This window comes from Budorcas taxicolor, chromosome 15 (genome assembly GCF_023091745.1).
Source record: "Budorcas taxicolor isolate Tak-1 chromosome 15, Takin1.1, whole genome shotgun sequence".
NCBI lineage: Eukaryota > Metazoa > Chordata > Mammalia > Artiodactyla > Bovidae > Budorcas > Budorcas taxicolor.
Window position 1 is genome coordinate 80,000,190 of NC_068924.1, and position 21,880 is coordinate 80,022,069.

Below are 21,880 nucleotides of genomic sequence, written 5' to 3' on the forward strand. Positions count from 1 at the left end.
GAGTACTGAGCATGCGTGTATGTGTGCATGCATGTACTGAGTATGTGTGCATGTGTGTGAGTAGAGGCCCTAACCTCCAATTGCAGAGCCGAATTTCAAGCTTAGACGGACCAGCGGAAGTAGGTTCTTGATCAGGTGATCACCCTCGTGCAGGTGCTATTTGCTGCCGGCTCTGGTGCTCAGGCTGTTGTGGGGCTGGGGCAGGAAGCTCTCCCCCGAGCCCATCCCGACCAGATGGAACAGCTCGGCACACCAGCAACCAGACTCTTCCATGAGACAACGGTCTGGCCCGCACAGAGCTGGGCATCCTGAAGGGAGGTGCCAAGGTCACGAGGACCAGCAGAAACCTGCGCTGTGCCACCCTGCCCTCAGCTGCATCCTCAATAGATCCCCGCCTTGCTGGGTCTGGCTGTGCCCACTGTCCTCTCCCCAAACTCACTCACGCTGTCCCTGTCACAAGCCGCTGAGCTTTGTACAATTTAATTTGTACAATTAAACACAGCACAGCATCTCTTTATTGTCTGAGGGCTTCTGGTGGCTTTAAGAAGCTCAGCTTTCAGAAACAACATTGAATCATTTTCTCTGGAGTGACCGTAGAGAGTGGGCAGGCTAACAGATACGTCTTTTTCTTAGTAAGGCTCCCTGCTATATCACGCATATGGGTGTTTAGCGTAATGTCTCATGTATCCTTGCGTGTAACGTGTTTCATGTAGCTGTCAAGCAGGAAGAAGAGAGGTGACCGCTGCAGACCTAGCGAGTGGTTTACTTGCTCTTCACTAAGGGAAAAGCCGCCGAAACTCGGGACTAGGTCATAAAGGCCAGGAGGTATTATCCTTCCCTGGACAAAGCGGTGGGGCTCTCCCCACTGCCGCCCCAAGAGTCCCAGGGGAATCCGTTCAGGGCAACATGTGGCTGATGAGCAAGCCTGGCAGGGGTGCCGGGAGTGTGGGGAGCAGAATGTGTGCACCCACCACAGGAGGACCGGCCGCTGCTGGTGTGGAGACCTCTGAGGCAAGCGTGGCACGACGTGAGTGCAGGGCCAGGACTGGGCCTGTTGGCCATTCACACGGCCTCCCCGGGGCCCCAAGCACACACGCCTTCACAGGGACCGCAGCCACACGCCTTCACAGCGATCGCAGCCACACGCCTTCACAGGGATCACACCCACACGCCTTCACGGTGATCGCAGCCGCAGTTTATTCTCCCCTCCACCGCTCTGCCCCCCTGTCACGTCCTCAGGCCTCCCCACCCCGGTTCCCGCTCAGGGCCGGTCACAGAGGCTCACAGTTCCACTGGTTCCAGTCGCAGGGCATGGGCACGTGGTTGAGGCTCTGACTCATCTTCTGCATGATCTGGTTCTTGGGGTCCACGTGAGAGTACACGGGGAAGCCCCGCTTGAGCAGACACTGGGCCTGCTGGTAGATGGCGTGGGTGACAAGCCCCTGGGCCCGGTACTCAGGCAGGGTGCCTGCCATCCGCATCTCTCCCGTCTGGTCCATCAGGGACCAGGACACAGGGGTCCCCTCAGGCCCCAGCAGGCAGAAGTTGGGGAAGCTCTGGATACAGCGCTCAATGAACCTCAGGCTCCTCTCGTTGCCGCCGAAAAGCCAGAATCTGTTCACCAAAGCCGCATGGCTAGGATCTGCAGACGAGAGCTTAAACGTTTCTGGGTCTCTGTGGGTGTTCCAAGAGAAAAGCACAGTCTGTGAGCTTAGAGGTTTGCATCTGTCCCCACCTCTATTATCCCGAGAGACAGAGGAGGCGGAGGGGAGAGGGCACAGAGTCCTGGACTGTGGCTGAGCTTGTGAGGATGGGGGATGAGAAAGAGGCTGGTGCTGCTGGACTGCGTGAGCTAGAAAGGCAAGACGGGTGAGAGAGGGCAGCGAAGGCCTGCCTGGCTTGCTCCACAGGAGACGACCTGGTGGCCTGTTTTCAGCAGGAGAGAGACATGGCTTGTATTACATTTTTTAAAAAGCTTATTCTGGCTGCTTTGAAGAAGATGGATTGTGGGGAGCTAGGGTAAAAGCAGGCAGAGAAGGCTGGACGCTACTTGCGTGATGAGAGGTGTAAGTGGTGCAGGGTAGCTGCTATCAAACTCACACGGCCTTGGGTTTACCATCTCCGACTGGTAAGTTCTTTACATCCAGCAGGGATGGAGTCAGCTCCTTTATTGTCTCAGATGCCATATAGAGAATGTTTTTTGATCGCTTGACTTTGAAGGATTTCGTGGCTGCAAGATTTTGTATTACTTCATTCAGGCTGGACTGTGTACCTAGATGGGATTATAAGGAGACATGCCATGATTTAAGTCCATTCTAAGGAAAAGCTCTCTGGTGGAGTAGGAGTATCTGAGGGTTTACAGACAGAGAACTTTGGGGATGGGCTTGGGGCTGCTTCCCTGGTGGCTCCCCAAGTAAAGAATCCGCCTGCAATGCCAGAGACCCGGATTCAATCCCAGGGTTGGGAAGATCCCCTGGAGAAAGGGATGGCAACCCACTTCAGCATTCTTGCCTAGAGAATTCCACTGACAGAGGAGCCTGAAAATCTACAGTCCATAGGGTCACAGAGAGTTGGACAGGTCTGAGCCCCTCACGCTTTGGTGTTGCTGCTGTGTGACTGGGGTTATGTAGTCAAGATCTGTACAATTTTCCTTGTTTTACAAAATTGAAAACATGTCTAGGAATTCATTCAGTCATGGTCATACCAAGACCTAAGTTTCCTGGGCTACATAACCATGTGGTTCTGATGACCGAAGAAGGTGAGCTATCATCGTTATAGTTGCCACCATCTATGGAGAACTTACTGTGTTTCCAGTATGGTAGATGATTACAGAGATGATTGCAGGAATGGTCCTCACTTTGCCCACATGTCCTTGTGTCCATTCCTTGGAATAGTCCCCCTCCTGCACTGTATCTGACCTTGACCATATGACTGGATTTCACCAGTTGGGAAAGAGTATATTGCTGCAGGGAGGGGCTCAAAAATGCTTGCACAGTGTGGCTCACCATCTCTTTGCATTTGGGGCAGGAGGAGAAGGGGACGACAGAGGATGAGATGGCTGGATGGCATCACCAACTTGATGGAAGTGAGTTTGAGTGAACTCCGGGAGTTGGTGATGGACAGGGAGGCCTAGCATGCTGCGATTCATGGGGTCGCAAAGAGTCGGACACAGTTGAGCAACTGAACTGAACTGAACTGAACTGAGATCAACACCGCATAAATAGGCCGAGGCTAGCTCGCTGAGGACGTGTGCGCCTACAGTGGTATGACCACAAAGTAGCCAGCCCTGACAGTCAGGCCATCATTCAGACATACATGAGGCCATGCCAGAGAAACCAGCCCATGGCCCAACCATCAGCTGACTGCAGTTGCATATGTAAACCCAGAGGAGACCAACAGAACAACTGCCTTGCCAAGCCCAGCCCACCTGCAGTGAAATGAACTGAAACATCCGGGCATTGTACTCAGCAATTCCTGGTCAAGATTTCACTGAATCTTTTCAACACTGCTGTGTTTTGGGTCCTTCATTGGAAGGACTGATGCTGAAGCTGAAACTCCAGTACTTTGGCCACCTGATGCGAAGAACTGACTTGTTTGAAAAGACCCTGATGCTGGGAAATATTGAAGGTGGGAAGAGAAGGGGACGGCAGAGGATAACATAGTTGGATGGCATCATTGGCTCAGTGGACATGAGTTTGAGCAAGCTCTGGGAGTTGGTGATGGACAAGGAGGCCTAGCGTGCTGCAGTCTATGGGGTCACAAAGAGTCGGACACAACTGAGCAACTGAACTGAACTGATCCTTCTCAATTCTATATGCATAAATCATGATCTCAGATAATGTCTCTGGCTAGGATCACGTAGCAAAGTCACAGGCAAATGCCATGCTAGGCGGTCTGACTCTGGAGGGGGTGCTCATGACCATGACACCTGTTCTCTGTGACCTGAGAGGTGAGCTAAGAACGGAAGTCTCTGGGGCAAGCTCTGCTCTGATACCCAACCACCCTAAGGCACCCTGGTTATGTCTGCAAGTGAAGTGAAAGTCACTCAGTCATGTCTGACTCTTTGTGACCCCATGGACTGTATAGATTCTCCAGGCCAGAATACTGGAGTGGGTAGCCGTTCCCTTCTCCAAGGTATCTTCTCAACCCAGGGATTGAATCCAGGTCTCCTGCATTGCAGGGGGATTCTTTCCTGGCTGAGCCACAGGAAAGTCCCTGGGGCAAGCTCTGCTCTGATACCCAACCATCCTAAGACATTCGGCTTATGTCAGCAAAGTGTGGCACAAATCCTTGGCTATCCGGGGACTATGTACAGTCCTCTATAGAAGCCCATACAAGCTTGGAGGGTGTTTCTTCCCCTTTACATGTACAGTTGTAGCTGAACAACAACAACAAAAGTGTTGACAGTAGGCTGAGGGTCTGGAGCTTGGAGAAAGGACAGATGACAAGAAGAAATTGCTAGGATGGAGATGGGAGCCCATTCCTGTTACTTACTTTGGATCTGCAAATGCTGTTTCCAGTTGATGACTTCTGGTAAGTCAAGGAATTCCTGACAATTCTTAAGATCTTCAGAGTAAACATGGTAAGTATTAGTGTAGTGATCAAGGTCATCTTTCATGTCCTGTTATCATAAAGAAATGGGGGACAAAATAAATTTCTTAGTTTTCATAGTTTTAATACTATTTCCCTAAAATCTACTAAACTGTGGTATTTTTAAGTACTAAAATATTGTTGTCTGTATTTGTGCATTACAAATTTTTCTGAATCATTTAAGCTATGAGGTATAAGCTAGAAACTATTCATGTATTCAACTTATGATGAAAAACTGAAGAATCTTATATACATTGTGTCAAAATTTCCACTCAAACAAAGGCACAACTATCTAGAAACCACTTTTCTATATTTTCATTTCCTCAACAGGGATAAAAACAATTGACAAGGAAAAGTTTCTGTTGCAAGAATAAATTTTTCTTATTTCAAATACTGATTGATTATACCAACTAGAGGATGACAATATTAAATTTAGATATTGATAATTCTGGGTTGAAATTTCTATCTATACTTAATTAGGACAAAGAAGATGAAAACCTATTAGAAATGCTTACTTACAATATTACTCTAGTTGAATAAACTGTAATTACAGAAAAACAATGAAATCACTTATGTAGAGAAATCCTGTCAAATTATTTTAAAAAAGGGTGAGATTATTTGGAAGAAAAAGTCACAGAAAAACATAACAGCTAGTGCAGAATTATAGAATTTAAAAAATGTTTGGAATATGTTTCACAAAAATACATTCACAACTCAGCAATTACACCATTAACAAATTTTGTTTCTTAATATCCCACTGAAGATAAAAGATTAAATAATTTTATTTTAGTTCAGTTTTTATCAATATAAACTTATTCATTAACTATGTTTTTTTTTCCGGTTTTTAAACAACATTATTTTCAGGAAAAGTATATTTATGTATTTATAAAGCTATAATTTTACTGGATATTTTTAATGAACTTAGAATGTTTTGTCTTTGAAATGTATGAACTATTTATATTACTACTTTTTAATATTTTTCCAAAATGCATACAGAAATTCTAAGTTTGCTTTTATTATCACTTGTCTTGTTTTATACCTTCCTATTTTTGTCCTTGCCACTTTCTCTGGTTAGAATGTTCTCCATTCTTTTTTGACCTAACAAAGATGTATTTATCAACCAAATCCAGTTCCGATGAAACATCCATTCAGAGGTGTCTCCCACCTGATTCTGTAACTTCCATCTTCAACCTCCATAGCTCATCAGTTTTCACCAGTGATTTCTTTGTATGCTGTACATTTTCTGTTCTTGTACACTTAATGCTAAATTATGATTTATTTATCTATCTATGTTTCCCTCCAGACTCTGAGGTTCTCGAGGAGAGGGACCTGTTCACTATCACTGCGTTTCATCTCTGTATCTCCAGTGTTCACCACACTGCCAGGCACATGCTAGGCACACAGCAAAGATAAACATAAGACATTCATTCTGCCCTTGGCCCCTTACCTGCTCCTGAGGGCGGATAACCACTGTCCTAAAATCAGGCCACTTGTCCACCAAGGCCTTTAGGTTGAATGGGTTTCCATGGTTCATGTGCATGACAGTCCCATAAACCTGTAGTTTGCAGAGAAAGTGAGGGGGTCAGCTTACCAGGAAGGGATGGCAAAGAACTTTCTTTGATCAGGACAAGGCTTATTTCTATGAATCATGAAATTTTATAGTGGAAAAAAGACAAATAGGGCATCTATGTCAAAAATCTCCACATGAAACCTTTTTCTTTTTTAACGTGAAATGAGAACTTTTTCTTCCCATCTAATATAAATCAAATTGCCAACATCTATTGGATCATAGAAGAAGCAAGAGAATTGCAGAAAAACATCTAATTCTGCTTCATTGATTACACTAAAGCCTTTGACTATGTGGATCACAACAAACTGGAAAATTCTTCGAGAGATGGGAATAGCAGACCACCTTACCTGCCTCCTGAGAAACCTGTATGCAGATCAAGAAGCAACAGTTAGAACCGGACATGGAACAACAGACTTGTTCCAAATTGAGAAAGGAGTACATCAAGGCTGTGTATTGTTGCCCTGCTTATTTAGCTCATATGCAGAGTACATCATGCGAAATGCCAGGCTGGATAAAGCACAAGCTGGAATCAATATTTCCAGAAGTATCAATAATCTCAGATATGCAGATGACACCATCCTTATGGCAGAAAGTGAAGAAGAACTAAAGAGCCTCTTGATGAAAGTGAAAGAGGAGAGTGAAAATGCTGTTTTAAAACCCAGCAGTCAAAAAACGAAGATCATGGCATCTGGTCCCATCACTTCATAGCAAATAGATGGGGAAACAACGAAAGCAGTGGCAGATTTTCTTTTCTTGGGCTCTGAAATCACTGTGGATGGTGGCTGCAGCCATAAACTTAAAAGATCGTTCTTTGGAAGAAAAGCTATGACATATGTAGACAGCATATTAAAAAGTAAAAACATCACTTTGCTGACAAAGGTCTGTCTAGTCAAAGCTATGGTTTCTCCAATAGTCATGTATGGTTGTGAGAGTTGGACCACAAAGAAGGTTGAGCACCAAAGAACTGATGCTTTCAAAGTGTGGTGCTGGAGAAGACTCTTGAGAGTCACTTGACCAGCAAGAAGATCAAACCAGTCAATCCTAAAGGAAATCAACCCCAAATATTCACTGGAAGGACTGATGCTAAAGCTGGAGCTTCAATACTTTGGCCACCTGATGTGAAGAGCTACTCGTTGAAAAAGACCCTGATGCTGGGAAAGATTGAGGGCAGGAGGAGAAGGGGTCAATAGAGGATGAGATGGTTGGATGGCATCACTGACTCAGTGGAGGTGAGTTTGAGCCATCTCTGGGAGATAGTGAAGTACAGGGAAGCCCGGTGTGCTACAGTCCATGGGCACCCAAAGAGTCGGACACGACTGAGCAACAGAACAACAACAAGTATAAACCATACATGCATATGGCAAAATATTTGGACAAATGAAGTTAGTGATCTTAAGAACATCACTTTTTTTTTTTTGGTAGGATTTATTGTTATCCTTTCCTAGACTGTCTTCTAGTCATACCCATGTGCTATGCTTAGTCACTCAGTCATGTTTAGCTCTTTGCCACCTCATTGACTCTTGACACCTCCTGTTTGACTCTTTGCCACCTGCCAGGCTCTTCTGTCCATGGGATTCTCCAGGCAAGAATAGTGGAGTGGGTTTCCATGCCCTCCTCCAGGGGATCTTGCCAACCCAAGGATCAAATCCAGGTCTCTCACAATGCAGGTGGATTCTTTACCATCTGAGCCACCAGAGAACTTCATGGACATACACAGTTTTACAAACATAAAATGATCAGATACATGATCTTTTCCCCCACTGAATAAATCGTGAAAGTACTTCTATGTTCATAAATATAAAAAATTTTAAATTATGTTCTAATTGCTGCAGAGGATTCCATTATACGGAATCAATACCACAGTTCATTTGTACCTTTGCCTGTTAAAGGTCATTTCAGCTGGTTTCAAATTTTCATTTTAACAGATAGTTCTTCAAAGAGCATGCCTGCACAGATATCTTTGCATGGGCACCTGCTATTTCCTTACATTATTCAGAAGGTAATTGCTAGTTGAAAGGTTATGGACATGTTTAAAACTCTTTCACATGTCTTCATAACCCCTTGGAAAGGCAATTTTCTCCCACCAATAAGCAAAGGCTACAGCAAAACGCTCAAGAGAATGGACTGTGGAATCCGGTGGCCTGAGTCCAGTCTTGGAATCCCAACCCCACCGTGTTGCACAGGCTGTTGAGAGCGAGGGAAAAGCAAGGAGAGAATGCATGAGGGCACCCATGGATCTTAAACACTCTAGTTGTTTGGGGGTTGGGGAATGCAGCAGTGAATAAATTCTACCATGGGCCTCGTGACTCGTGTGGACATGAAACCTCTGCAGATACCAGCATGGAAACTGCCAGAGACCAGAGGTGAAAAAAAAAAAAAGTTATCCAGTTGAACGACTTCTACCATGGTTAATGATGAGCAAAGAATTTTCAACATCTTTCCCTCCTACCACTCTCCACCTCACATGAACTATTGATGTTAGATCGTGGAGAAAGAGGAGCAAAGTCTATGTTGACTGATATTACCCAAATTTATTGTTTTCAGCCATGAATGGACATTGAGCGGGGTCTGACAAAATACAGGTGTTTTTACACCTCAGCATTTGGGGGCTGTAACACTATTTTATGTGCTGTGTTTAGTCGCTCAGTCATGTCTGACTCTCTGCAGCCCCATGGACGGCAGCCCACCAGGCTCCTCTGTCCATGGGATTCTCCAGGCAAGAATACTGGAGTGGGTTGTCACTTCCTACCCTAGAGGATCTTCCCAACCCAGGGATCGAACCTGCATCTCTTGCATCTCCTGCATTAGCAGCAGGATTTTTTTACCTCTAGCACCACCTGGGAAGTCTGTAAAACCATTTTATATTAATATATGATTCATTACAAGATCTGAAAATATGTGTAACTGTTACTCTTTCTTATTCCTCTGGCTGAATTAATTAAAACATTTTTTTTCTATTGAACTCAGAACATAGTGAGTCAGGCAACTACTTTAAATGGACTCAACTGGAGTTGACACACACAATAAAATGTACTGAATATCCGACACTTAGAAGGACATATGGACATTACCTGAACTGAGACTCAAGCATTGAGTTCCAGGTTATAGTTCCATTAAAAGGACCTGGCAAATAACTACTGTAGATTTGAACTAGGGTAAAATGTGCATCTCTAATAGACAACAAATGCTATTTCTTCATGAAAGCTGGGGACCCAAGAGGACCACCTTTTCTTAACACAGAGATGCTCCAAATCAGGGCCCTTAGGACCCACCAAGAGTTTTCTCGAAATGTTTGGAGTCCACTTAACCTGAGGAGAAAGTTTTAGGCTGAAGAATATTAAAAAATTGCTACTCACCATAAAAAATATCTTAAGCAAATGTTCTTAAAATGTATAACTGATGTTATCTCTAAGAAAAATTGACTGTTTCTCTGAGAGTTTGCCTGGATCTTGAGGATTTATCAAGGGAAAGAAGTTCTCTAAAACTAGGTAACAGATTCGTATTTAGTTGGATCCACTGAAGGGGGTGGTTTTTTAGTTTTAAATTAGTTGATCTGGAGTCATTTTCAGACAGTAATTTAAAGACAGGGTGAGTTGTTTCACTCGTCTATTTCTCTCTTTTTCAATATTTATGTGGCTGCCCCAGGTCTGAGTTGCAGCATGCCCATCTCTAGTTGCTGCCTGTGCCCCTTTCGCTTGGCACGTGCGATCCAGTTCCCTGGCCAGGGATCGGAACTGGGCCCCCTGCCTTGGAGTGTGGTGTCTGAACCACCGGACCACTAGGGAGTACCCCCATTAGTCTATTTCTAATAAATGAAGCCATATGATCTAGAAATAAAATACTGCTAACATTTTCCACCTTTATACTGAAAGAAGAAGCAGAAAAATCTATTAGAGAGTGAGGGGGTGAAAAATGCATTTACCTAATCTCAACTGTATGCATCTTGTAGGAGTGTCTGACAAAACAGTAGAAATCGAGTTTCTAATTCGGCTTAAAAACAAAAAATATCTCAGGGAAAAACGATTGTTACACACACACACACACACACACACACACACGTTGTTGCTGTTGTGCAGTCACTCAGTCGTGTCTGACTCTTTGCAACCCCATGGACCACAGCACGGCAGACCTCCCTGTCCTTCATGATGGCCCAGAGTTTGCTCAAACTCCCGACAGACACATGGTTGCATTTAAATTCCCCTGGAACGGACACCATCCCTTTCATTGCTAACGAATAGCACAGGCGAGGACCTCAGCCAATCAGTAGAGCTGCTACGGAGCAGTTCTGGGAGGGGGCATTTATGAGTATTCCCTATTTAATCCTAACGTTTCTGATCAATTGTACTAGGTGAACAGAGATCCTCAGTGTCAGCCTGACTATCAAAATAGTCTGATGTGCAGTATGTTCAGAGAAACTTGGAAATTGAAGTCAAATAGAAATTGATTCATTGGTAATTTCAAAGGAGGCTCGTGATCTGGCAACAGTTCCTTTAGGGAGAAAAAGTTAAAAATTAACATACAGTCTCAGTCTTAGCTAATTTTGTAGGAGAGCTCTGGGCAAATTCCCAGTGCTATTATGGAATGTTTCTTGAAAAGGAGCAAGGGAACACTTTTTGATTCAACTTGGAGAAAAAAGCCGTGTTAGGTCTCAGGCATTCCTACGTTCATACCATAGCACTACAGCTCACTATCTGGGGTACCAGGCAAGTCACTTCACCAAGGCTCCATCTTCACAGCAGTGACGTGGGCATAACAGCGAACATCTTCCAGAGAGGTTATGCACACTAAACCGGAGGAAACATGCTCTAAGGCCTGGCACAGAATAGGCACTCAGCAAACACTAGTCTCTCTTCTTCATTCGCAGGAACTTCCTAGGCCTCACTCCTCAAGGGGAAAACGCCCCAAGAATTTGCCATTCTCACCTTTAAGGACACAGGAAGGCTCTTCCTCAAGGATTTCTCCAGCATCTGCAGCATCTGGGCGCCTTGCAACAGGAACATTGTGCAAGACACCTAAGCCTAGAGAGACAACCGGGAAACAGCCATGAGTGAGAGGAGCTGGAGGAGATTCAGGAGCAAGAGTAGCAAGTTCTATGCTGATTGCCAGAGCCCTCTTCGGTATCTCTTTTATTTCTCACATGTATACACTGTATAGTCTAATCATCTCTAGTTATAAACCAACATATGCATATTGATATAGAAAAACCACGCAAATACATAGTCCCATTTTCAATACCTAAAAATGAAATGTCTATTTTGATCTGTGTGTCAAAGAACTGGCTCATTCATTCACATTGTATTTGTTTTTTAAAATTTTTTGTTGGCGTATCGCTGATTTACAATGTTGTGATAATTTCTACTGGACGGCGATCCCTGTTTATTTCTTACTTCAGACAGAACAATCACTCCCTTTTCTCGGCTCTAGTAAGTGCTTTTGCATACCTGCAGTACAAAACTTGTTACTCTGGGCTAGAGTTTACTTTTCCAGACTGTATTCTCCTCTGGGGCAGGAACCTCATCTTATTTATTATCCTGTCTGTTACGTTTCTTGCACTCAGTTCAGTTCAGTCGCTCAGTTGTGTCCGACTTTTTGCGACCCCATGGACCGCAGCACGCCAGGCCTCCCTGTCCATCACCGACTCCCAGAGTTTACTCAAACTCACGTCCATTGAGTTGGTGATGCCATCCGACCATCTCATCCTCTGTCATCTGGAACATAACATGCCCTCAGTAAGTGGGTGATGAGGATGATTTGATGCAAGAAATGCTGTACTTACCTGTTTAGTAACTCCGCCTTCCAGAGACATAGATAGAGGTTGATTAATCCAATCAACACATATGTACTGAGTAGGTAATATATGCTGGACATGGGAAAGGTTTCCAGTTGTTTTGTACCAAGGTATGTCTTGAAGAAAAGTCCAGACCCTTGTTGTGTATTGGAGGATTTTTTTTTTTTAATTTATTTATCTATTTAATTTTTGTTTTACTGGGTCTTCGTTGCTGTTCAGGCTTTCCTCTAGTTGCAGCGAGCCAGAGCTGTTCTCAAGTTGCAGTGAACGAGTTTCTCCCTGCGGTTCGCGGGCTTCTCCCTGCAGTTCTCGAGTTTCTCCCTGAGGTGAGCGAGTTTCTCACTGAGGTGCGCAGGTTTCTCACTGAGGTGCGCAGGTTTCTCCCTGAGGTGCGAGGTGCGCGAGTTTCTCCCTGCGGTGCGCGAGTTTCTCACTGAGGTGCACGAGTTTCTCACTGTGGTGCGTGAGTTTCTCCCTGAGGTGAGCGAGTTTCTCACTGAGGTGCATAGGTTTCTCACTGCAGTGCGCGAGTTTCTCACTGAGGTGCGCAGGTTTCTCCCTGAGGTGCGAGGTGCGCGAGATTCTCCCTGAGGTGCGCGAGTTTCTCACTGAGGTGCACGGGCTCCTTGCAGTGCGCGAGTTTCTCCCTGAGGTGCGAGGTGCACGAGTTTCTCACTGAGGTGCATGGGTTTCTCACTGCAGTGTGCGAGTTTCTGACTGAGATGCGCGAGTTTCTCCCTGAGGTGCACAAGTTTCTCACTGAGGTGTGCGAGTTTCTCACTGAGGTGTGCGAGTTTCTCCCTGAGGTGCGCGAGTTTCTCACTGAGGTGCGCGGGCTCCTTGCAGTGCGCGAGTTTCTTCCCGGGGTGCGCGAGTTTCTCACTGAGGTGCGTGAGTTTCTCCCTGCGGTGTGCAGGTTTCTCCCCACAGTGCGCGAGTCTCTCACTGAGGTGTGCGAGTTTCTCCCTGAGGTGCGCGAGTTTCTCACTGAGGTGCGCGGGCTCCTTGCAGTGCGCGAGTTTCTTCCCGGGGTGCGCGAGTTTCTCACTGAGGTGCGTGAGTTTCTCCCTGCGGTGTGCAGGTTTCTCCCCACAGTGCGCGAGTCTCTCACTGAGGTGCGCGAGTTTCTCACTGTGGTGTGCGAGTTTCTCCCTGAGGTGCGCAGGTTTCTCCCCTCCGTGCTCGAGTTTCTCCCCGCAGTGCGCGGTTTTCTCATTGCAGTGCGTGAGTTTCTGCCCGCAGTGCACGGGCTTCTCCCCGCAGTGGAGTCTCTTGTGGCAGAGCATGGTTTCTGGGCGCGTGAGCGCCAGAGCACAGGCTCAATAGCGGTGGTCACAGGCTTGGTTGCTCCATGGCACGTGGGATCTTCCAGGAACAGGGGTAACACCCGTGTCACCTGCATTGGCAGGCAGAATCTTTTTACTGAGTCACCAGAGAAGTCCTATTTGAAGGTCTTAGGACTGTAAAAAGGGTAGCATTCCTGAAGGCTAATCTTACCTTTTATCTCGAGGCAACTCACAAGGAAGTTACCTGAGTATAAAATGGCCCCTGTGGGGTGAGGTCCGAATAGCCACCGTGAAAAAGTCTACGAATAGTAAATGTTGGAGAGGGTGTAGAGAAAAGCGAACCCTCCTCCACTGTTGGTAGGGATGTAAATGGATGCAGTCACTATGGAAAACAGTATGGAGAGTCTTCAAAAAACTGAAAATAGGGTTGCCCTTTGATCCAGCAGTCCCACTTGTGGGCATATAGTCAGACAAAATTATAACTCAGGAAGATACATGCACCTCTGTTCACAGCAGCCCTGTTTATACAAGCCAAGACATGAAAACACCCTGAACGTCCATCGAGAGATGAATCGAAGGAAGATACAATATGATATATGTACACATGCACACGCATATATGTATATATATATATATATATATATATATATACACACACAGTGGAATAGCATTCAGTCATAAAACAGAACGAAATAATACCATTTGCTGCAACATGGACAGATCTAGAAACTATCATGCTAAGAAAGTCAAAAAGAGAAAGATAAACACTGTGTGATATCACCCGGAAGTGAAATCTAGAATGTGACATGAGGGAAGATACGTGTGCATCGGAAACTGACTCACAGACATGGAGAACTGACCTGCGGTTGTCAAGGGGGGATGGTGGTCGGGAAGAGAAGGATTGGGAGTGTGGGGTTAGCAGATGTGAGCTATTACATACAGGATGTCAGGGTCAAAAACAAAGTTCTACCATACAGCACAGGGCACTATACTCAACATCCTGTGATAAACTATAGTGGAGAGGAATGTGAAAAGGAATATATAAAAATATATATGTATTCAATATGTATAACTGGATAATTTTGCTGTACAGCAGAAATTAACACATTAGAAATCAACTATACTTCAATAAAGTTTTTAAACTAGCTGTGGGGTGTAATATCACCATATTTCCTGAAAAGCATAGACTTTAGAACCATCCTTCAAGGATGCACACAGGAACCAACAACCATGCTTGGTGGGTAGACTGAAAACAACTGAGCGCGAGATTTATAAATCAAGTAGACTGCAAGCAACCGAGACAGGAATCTGGACAGACTACAGGGCTTTGGACACGCTCACCGTGAGCAGCAGAACTGGGTAACAGGCAGTGTCCTGGGGAGTGAAATCCGAACTTTTGATGTAGTTATTCCCAGAAGAAGAAATTAAGCCAAAGAAAACAAAAGGAAGAAAAAATGCTCTCAGCAGAAACTGATTAAGCTACATCATCATGAGCAAGGACTGAACAAAAGTGCAGTGTGCAGCCACTGAGAAAGGAAATGTAAACTGACACACCTCCACGATAGTCACCTCATTCTTCACACATAGGGACAGGTGAGAGACAGTTAAAATAAAATGAGAAAATGTAGGCCATAAAGCAGCTCAGACACCACATACGCAGGCATAAATTCAACAGAGAACGCAAAAGAATGGATTGTGGTAGTAGCAGTATAAGTGAATTCTTTAAAGCAAGTTTATCACAGCAGATCTGTTCTGTATTCTTGTCCTTACTCATCTGCTCATTTCCTCTCTGACATGAAGTACAACTTTCTTATCATTCAAGGAGACAAAATGCTGCCTATCTTAAAATATGACCAGAAGGATTAAACAGGGTGATATTGAGAGTGTCGTCTTCACATATTAAGGGCTCCATTTACCCACACACTTCTGGGAAATGCCCAGATCTTTCCTCATTCCTTTATTAGTTCAGATCTGGAAAATGCAAGATTTTTTTCATGGTGCCTAACAAGTTGCGTTTTCCAGAATACGTGCCAGATACACTTTTCTTAAGTTGAAGCTATTCCTTTTCCTTATATTTATCATCGTATTCTGAGCATAGACAATATGAGCACTTTGATTTGTCTTACGTAAGTGGAGAAGATGTCACAGAGCAATGATTATCCTTTTTTTTTGGAACGGGTGCTTACCTGGAATGCTGTCTTCACACAAGCTTTGCAGGAACACCTGAAGAGGAGCACTCTGTAGATGATGAAATTTCTCTTAGATGCAGTCAGTTTGGTGGTGTCTTGCTGAGTGCCTTTAGGGATGTTTTCTGCAGAGATTGCTAAGTGGAGGCTTGCGATGTGGACCTTGCACTAAGGCAAACAGGTAGGAGCTGGTGTTCGTGAAACCCAGCCCTTGCTGTCTGGGTCTCGTGTTGCAGAAACGGGTCTGAGAGGTTGGGAGGCTGCCAGTGTGCACGTGAACTCCTCTTTATGAAACACCAGGCTGCTCTTTGCCCACAGGCCCTGTGGTTACTCTGAAATCCAAGCTGCACGAAACCAATAGGCCAGACCCCAGGTCACACTTGGTAGACAGTACCACCCTCCTCCCCTTCCCGGTCTCTGTTGTTCCTGCTGTTTAGTTGCTAACTCATGTCCAACTCTTTTGCAACCCCATGGACTGTAGCCTGCGAGGCTCTTCTGTCCAGGCAAGAAACTGGAATAGGTTGCCATTCCCTTTGTCAGGGGATCTTCCCCACCCAGGGATCAAACCTGCGTCTCCTGCACTGGCAGGTGGCTTCTTTACCGCGGAACCACCAGGGAAGCACTTCGCATTCTCAGGCACCTGCAATGAGTAAGATATTAGGAACGATAGGGCTCCAGTGGGATTTGCATAATTTATCTCTCTTTTTACATATAGTTCCGCCCATGGCAAAGGCCATGCGGTTAAGGGGCTGGACAGGCAAAGGCAAGTCGGGCCTTAAGGGAGCCTCGCTGGATCTGCTCGTGCATCTGCCCCAAAACCAGAGTCTGCCTGCCTTACTGCACTGTGCTTTCACCCATACTTCTGACATTATACAGGGGGCTCTCCCCCACCACCTCTCTCTGAGAAGGAGTTAACTTAGGACTCCAGTTAATAAATCTCCTGGGCATGAAAAGGATGTTTCAGCCCAAAAACCTCTCTGCTGGCAGACTAGCTTGTGTGACAGAATTATCCACACTCTTGCTACTACGTACATGATTGTTTACAACCTCTCAACCATAAACAGCACAGAGAGTTTGGAGTATTTTGATACTCTTAGTTAGTATAGAGTTTTTCTAAAGATAAAAATAAAGTTGGTGAAGAGTTTCATTGCTGAGTCAATGATTGCCGCCAGGCCTCCATATCCTTAGGCACCTGGGAGCATGTTAATCGATGTAATTGGAATGTAGAAAAAGAAATATCATAGTTTTGATGTTAGCAATACTAGACTTTTGAGTTGATGAATTTTCTCTTTGTTATAGATCATTGTACTCTTCTTTCTTTCTTATAAATCATTGTGTCCTTCCTATGTAAGAATGTAACTTTATCACTATCTTAAGACTAAGTAGATCTTAAGGGGAAACAAGTTTTCTGATTGACTAAACCTTTATCAATAGAAAGAAAGATGGGGCCATAAAATGTTAATCGGTCTTCAGACCAGAGGATATTGTAAACAAATGTAAGACCCTTGTAAGAACAAAGATATGCTGAGAACACTGTCTTTAGATAAGGGTCAGAGCAGCTGATGCTGTGTGACACTGTTTCTTACATTTATCTCTATGTATAACTAAAAGTATAAAAGCCGACCTGGAAAATAAAGAAACAGACCAGTTCCTGGAAAGACTGGTTTCCCGCGTGTGGTCTTTTCTTGTTCTCTTCTTTTCTGGCTGAATTCCCATCTGGAGCGCGGAGGCTCGCCAAGCCTACTAATTTTGCCTGGGCTTCTAAGATCTGAACGGGGGGGAGGGGCACTTTGTGTCCCCACTCCTTCGGGAGACCGGGAAGACGCCTATGAGCTATGTAAGTGGTGCAAACTCCTTGTCTTGGAGTTTTATTGGTTTTCTGCGTAAACCAAGTTATTCAGCCTCTTTTCTCCACTTATTTTCCTACTACACTATTTCTTTCTAATCTCCCTCCATATCTTTAATTAAACAATTAATTCCTCAGACGTCGACGCTGTCCCCACTTTGAACTACCCTGGATCCACCGGGGCTGGACTCCCGCAATGCAGAGCAGATAATTTGCAAGAATCCTAAAGCTGTAGGATCCTCCTTTTCTTAGGATGAGCTGTGTTCTCTTCCCTGTCCATTCTGAGGCTACAGTGAAACATCCCCACAATGGTTCAACTTGGGCCTGAGTTTCACTTTTATCAAAAAGGAAACTAAGGGTCAGTGTGGCTGAGTTAGATAGAATTTCAGCCCAGCGCCTTTCACTCCAAAGTGCCCTGGATCCCACACGAACACTTGTCCTGCCATCCTCAGAAAGGAAAGTCGGTTCATAGAGAAGATAGTCCACTGGGTGAAGCAACTAGGCAAGGATGTTTGACTTTGTCTGGGTCCTGGTCCTTGTCACTCTTATCCTTGTTTACAAGTTAGTGAACAGTTTCTTTATGGAAGGAAGGAGTCACTCTGATCAGAGGAGCAGGGACGAGGGTGATTCATGTCTAGAAAGCTGGAAAAGCCTGTATGCTCCTTCAGTCCATAGACCAGCACAGCATAAGTTTACACATGGTTACCTCTGCCTTCCTAGAATATTATTGCTCCATCTTGTATCCTAGGGTTGAAGTTTACTAAATTATTCATTACTCTTCCTCCAAGGTTAAAGGCTGTTGAAGCGCTTTTGTCTCAGAATGGCCGTCATCAAAAAGTCTACAAATAACAAATGTTGGAGAGAATGTGGAGAAAAAGGAGCCCTCCTACATTTTGGTGGGAATGTAAATTGGTGCAGACACCATGGAGGATGGTATGGAGGTTCCTTAAAAAAACTAATGGAGGGACCATATGGTCCTGCAATCCCACTCTTGGTCATATATATGGACAAAACAAAACCTCTAATTCAGAAGGATACGTTCACCTCAGTGTTCGTAGCAGCACTACATACAATATCCAGGACATAGAATCAACCTAAATGTCCACTGACAGATGAAATGAAAAAGACATGGAATGGGTATATATATAATGTGGAGTGTATATACATACATACATACATACATACATATAATGTGGAGTATGTATATACATACATATGCATATAATGTGGAACACACATATATGGAGTATCACTCAGCCATAAAAGGAACGAAATAATACCATTCACGGCAACATGAATGGACCTAGAGATTATCATGGTAAGTGGAGTCAGCCAGACAGAGAAAGACCAGCACAATATGATATTGCTTGTATGTGGAATCTAATAAAAATGATACAATACAAATGCACTTATTTATAAAACACTCTCCAAACCTAGACACACCAACTCAAAGCTAATAAACAGCTCAGTCCCCCCTTGTGCGAAACACAGAGGCCAGTTGACAGGGCCCTGGACACCAGGGGAGGATGAGACCAGCATATCGTAGCCAACGGGGAGACACATGGTGCCGGGGTCCAGCCCTGCTGGATCCAGGGAATTCGAAGGTGGGGATGGCGTCGGCATCGGCGTCCTTGGAAAAATATACATATTTAATTACAGATATATAGAGAGATTGGAAACGGATAGTGTAGTAGGAAAATTAGTGGAGAAAAAGATGCTGAATAACTTGGTTTACGTGGAATAGCATCCATGCTCCAGATGGGAATTCAGCCAGAAAAACGGGGAGCAAGAAAGAATCGACATGGGGGAATCAGCCTTTCCGGAAACTGATCCGATTTCTTTATTTTGGGGTTTGCTTATATACCTTTTGTTACACATAGGGATGAATACAGAGTCACGTGGGGGTCAGCAGTCCTGACCTTTATCAAAATCAGGTGCTTCACATAAATGTATTTAAAAAAGGTCTTAGGGATATTACATCATCTTCTGGCCTTGAGACCTGCTGACATTTTATGATCCTTTCTTTCTGATAACCAAAAAACTTATTTTTTCCAAGGGTATTTTTTCTTAAACCAGGCACCACCCTCCAAATAAAGTTGCATTCCTATAGGGTGAGGGTGTAGTGAGTTACAATCAAGAAAGGAATTTATTTAACCCAAGGTTAACATGTTTAATCTTAAAGGTTAATACTTATTTCTCCTATATGCTAGTTATATTCGTTATAAGGGCAGGGAACATGGAGATTTAGCAGCAAACATCAACCCAACAAATGAAAATCCTTTCACCAATGTTCCCCTTAAGATGTATTTAGTCTTAAGATAGTGATAAAGTTACATTTTTACATAGCAAGGGCACAGTGATTTATAACAAAGTACAGTGATCTATTACAAAAGAGAAAATTCATTAACTCAAAAAGTCTAGTATTGCTAACCTTAAAAACTACTATATTTCCTTTTCTATATTCCAAATACATTGATTAATATATTCCCAGGTGCCTAAGGATATGGAGGCCTGGCGGCAATCATTGACTCAACAATGAGAAAAGCCCTACGCTAATTAAGACTCTCAAAATACTCCAAAACTCTCTGTGCTGTTTATGGTTGAGAGGTAGTAAACAATCATGTGCAATCATGTGTAGTAGCAGCAGTATGGATAATCCTGTCACACAAGCTAGTCTGTCAGCAGAGAGGTTTGACCTGAAACACCCTTGTCACACCCAGGGTGGGGAATTAGCAGCAATTATTGGCACAACAAATGAAAAACCCTTCACCAATATAATTCCTAACCACCCCACTATACTAATAATTTCCAACTCCCCAAACGAATTTGCCTTTAGTAAGTCTGAAACATCTCGTGCCTCTCATATCGGGAGGCTGTAAACAATCACATGTGGCCAGATGAACCTATACAGGCGGGCTAGATAACCTTCAGAGGAGTCCGTAAGCTGAAACACTCTTGTCACACCCAGGAATTTTTATTGCCTTGGAGCTGCACGTTTACTCCTTCTCCGAGAGAAACGGTTATGGGGGAGAACCCCCGTAAAGTCAGAGGTGTAGGTGAGAGCATAAAACAGAGTCTGGTTTTGGGGTAGATGCTTGGGAACAGGGGGTTTCCTGAGGCTTGATCACGCCTTTGCGTATGCCAAGCCTCCTTCCTCATGACCTTTGCCATGGGTGGAGTTCCTCACGCTGGCCCCCGGCAACATGGCACCTTCATGCCATCACCTCCCAACCGGGCAGCACAGCACTTCAGGCTGGGAGGAAGACCCCAGGTCCCAGCTTGTCCCTGGGGAGAGAAGAGAGCTGGACCACAGAGCCAGGGGTCCGACTTTGCAGCTTGCCTGAGTCTGAGAATCAAAAGGAAAGAGCCCTGTGTTTGGAACCACTGAGGACAAGGCGCTGGTCTGAGCTGGTGCACACCCCCCACCCATGGTTTGAGCTGTCCCTGCCACACCACCCCACAGCATAACGCCAAACAGGCATACCAAAACCCTCGAATTCCAGCTTTTCCCAAAAGCAAAACTAAGATGTGTTCCCAGGGATGGAGAGAAATCCAGCCACTTGCGTGTTGGTAGGAATGCAAAACGGCACAGACACTATGAAAAGCAATACAGCAGTCTCTCAAAAACGTAAAACTAGCGCTGTCACATGATCCAGCAATTCTGCTTCTGAGCACACAGACAACAGAGCTGAGCTCAAGGGCTGGAATAGCCGTCCTCACTCCGATGTTCGTTACAACATTATTGACAATAGCCAAGATAGGGAAGCAACCTAAATGTCAGAATGATGGATAAAGAAAGTGTTGTACATACCTACAGTGGAACATTAGTCAGCCTCAAAAAAGGAGGAAATGCAGCAATATATGACAAGGTGGATGAGACTTGAGGACTTTATGCTGAGCGCAATAAGCTAGTCCCAGAAGGACATGACTCCACTTACATGAGGTATCTAGAGTAATGCTGCTCATGGAAACAAAAAGTAGAGTGGTAGGAGGAGAGGGAAACAGGATGAGCTGCTTATCATTGAGTATAAAGTATCCACTGTGGAGGATGAAAAATTCTAGAGGCCTGCTCTATGATACTGTGTTCACAGATAACAACACTGACCCATACACTGAAATATTTGTTAAGATCTCATACTATTTTTCAACTACAGTAAAATAAATACATACAATTTAAAAGTAAGAGGACAAAGCAGTCAGAAACACAAAAGGCATATTTCATTGAGGGAACGGCAAGAATTGCTGTTGGCTTCTTATCGCTACAAAGTTAAGAGAGCACGGCATTGACAACATGAAAAAGCCTCCGGGAAAAACACTGAAAAAAATTCTGCATTCAGTGAAAATGTCCTTCAAAGCAAGCAGTTAATGTAACTTATGACCAGAATCTGTGCTGTTTTACGTTCTCAGTACTCAGGAAACTCCAGTGATGTGACGATGATCACAGACGTGATATAGAAACCCTGTCTTAGATCAGCACTTTCAATTTATCTTCCTGAAACGAGGAAGTGCTTCTTCCTCAATGTATCGGCTTGGAGAATATTTTTTCTACCACTGATACATCCCCAGGATCTTTCTTCTCGGATAATCATACCCGTGTTACACTAATTCATTAGA

General features: G+C 44.5%; 1 protein-coding gene across 1 annotated transcript; it reads right to left on the bottom strand.

Annotated features, from left to right (window-relative positions):
• Positions 1-1,271: 1,271 nt before the first annotated feature.
• On the bottom strand, positions 1,272-11,160 carry LOC128060630 (glycine N-acyltransferase). Its single transcript, XM_052653014.1, has 5 exons — positions 11,083-11,160; positions 6,038-6,145; positions 4,495-4,621; positions 2,101-2,272; positions 1,272-1,674 (listed from the first exon to the last, which is right to left on the bottom strand). The coding sequence occupies exons 1-5, from the start codon at positions 11,158-11,160 to the stop codon at positions 1,272-1,274; spliced, it is 888 nt and encodes a 295-aa protein (XP_052508974.1).
• Between the last annotated feature and the right edge of the window lie 10,720 nt (positions 11,161-21,880).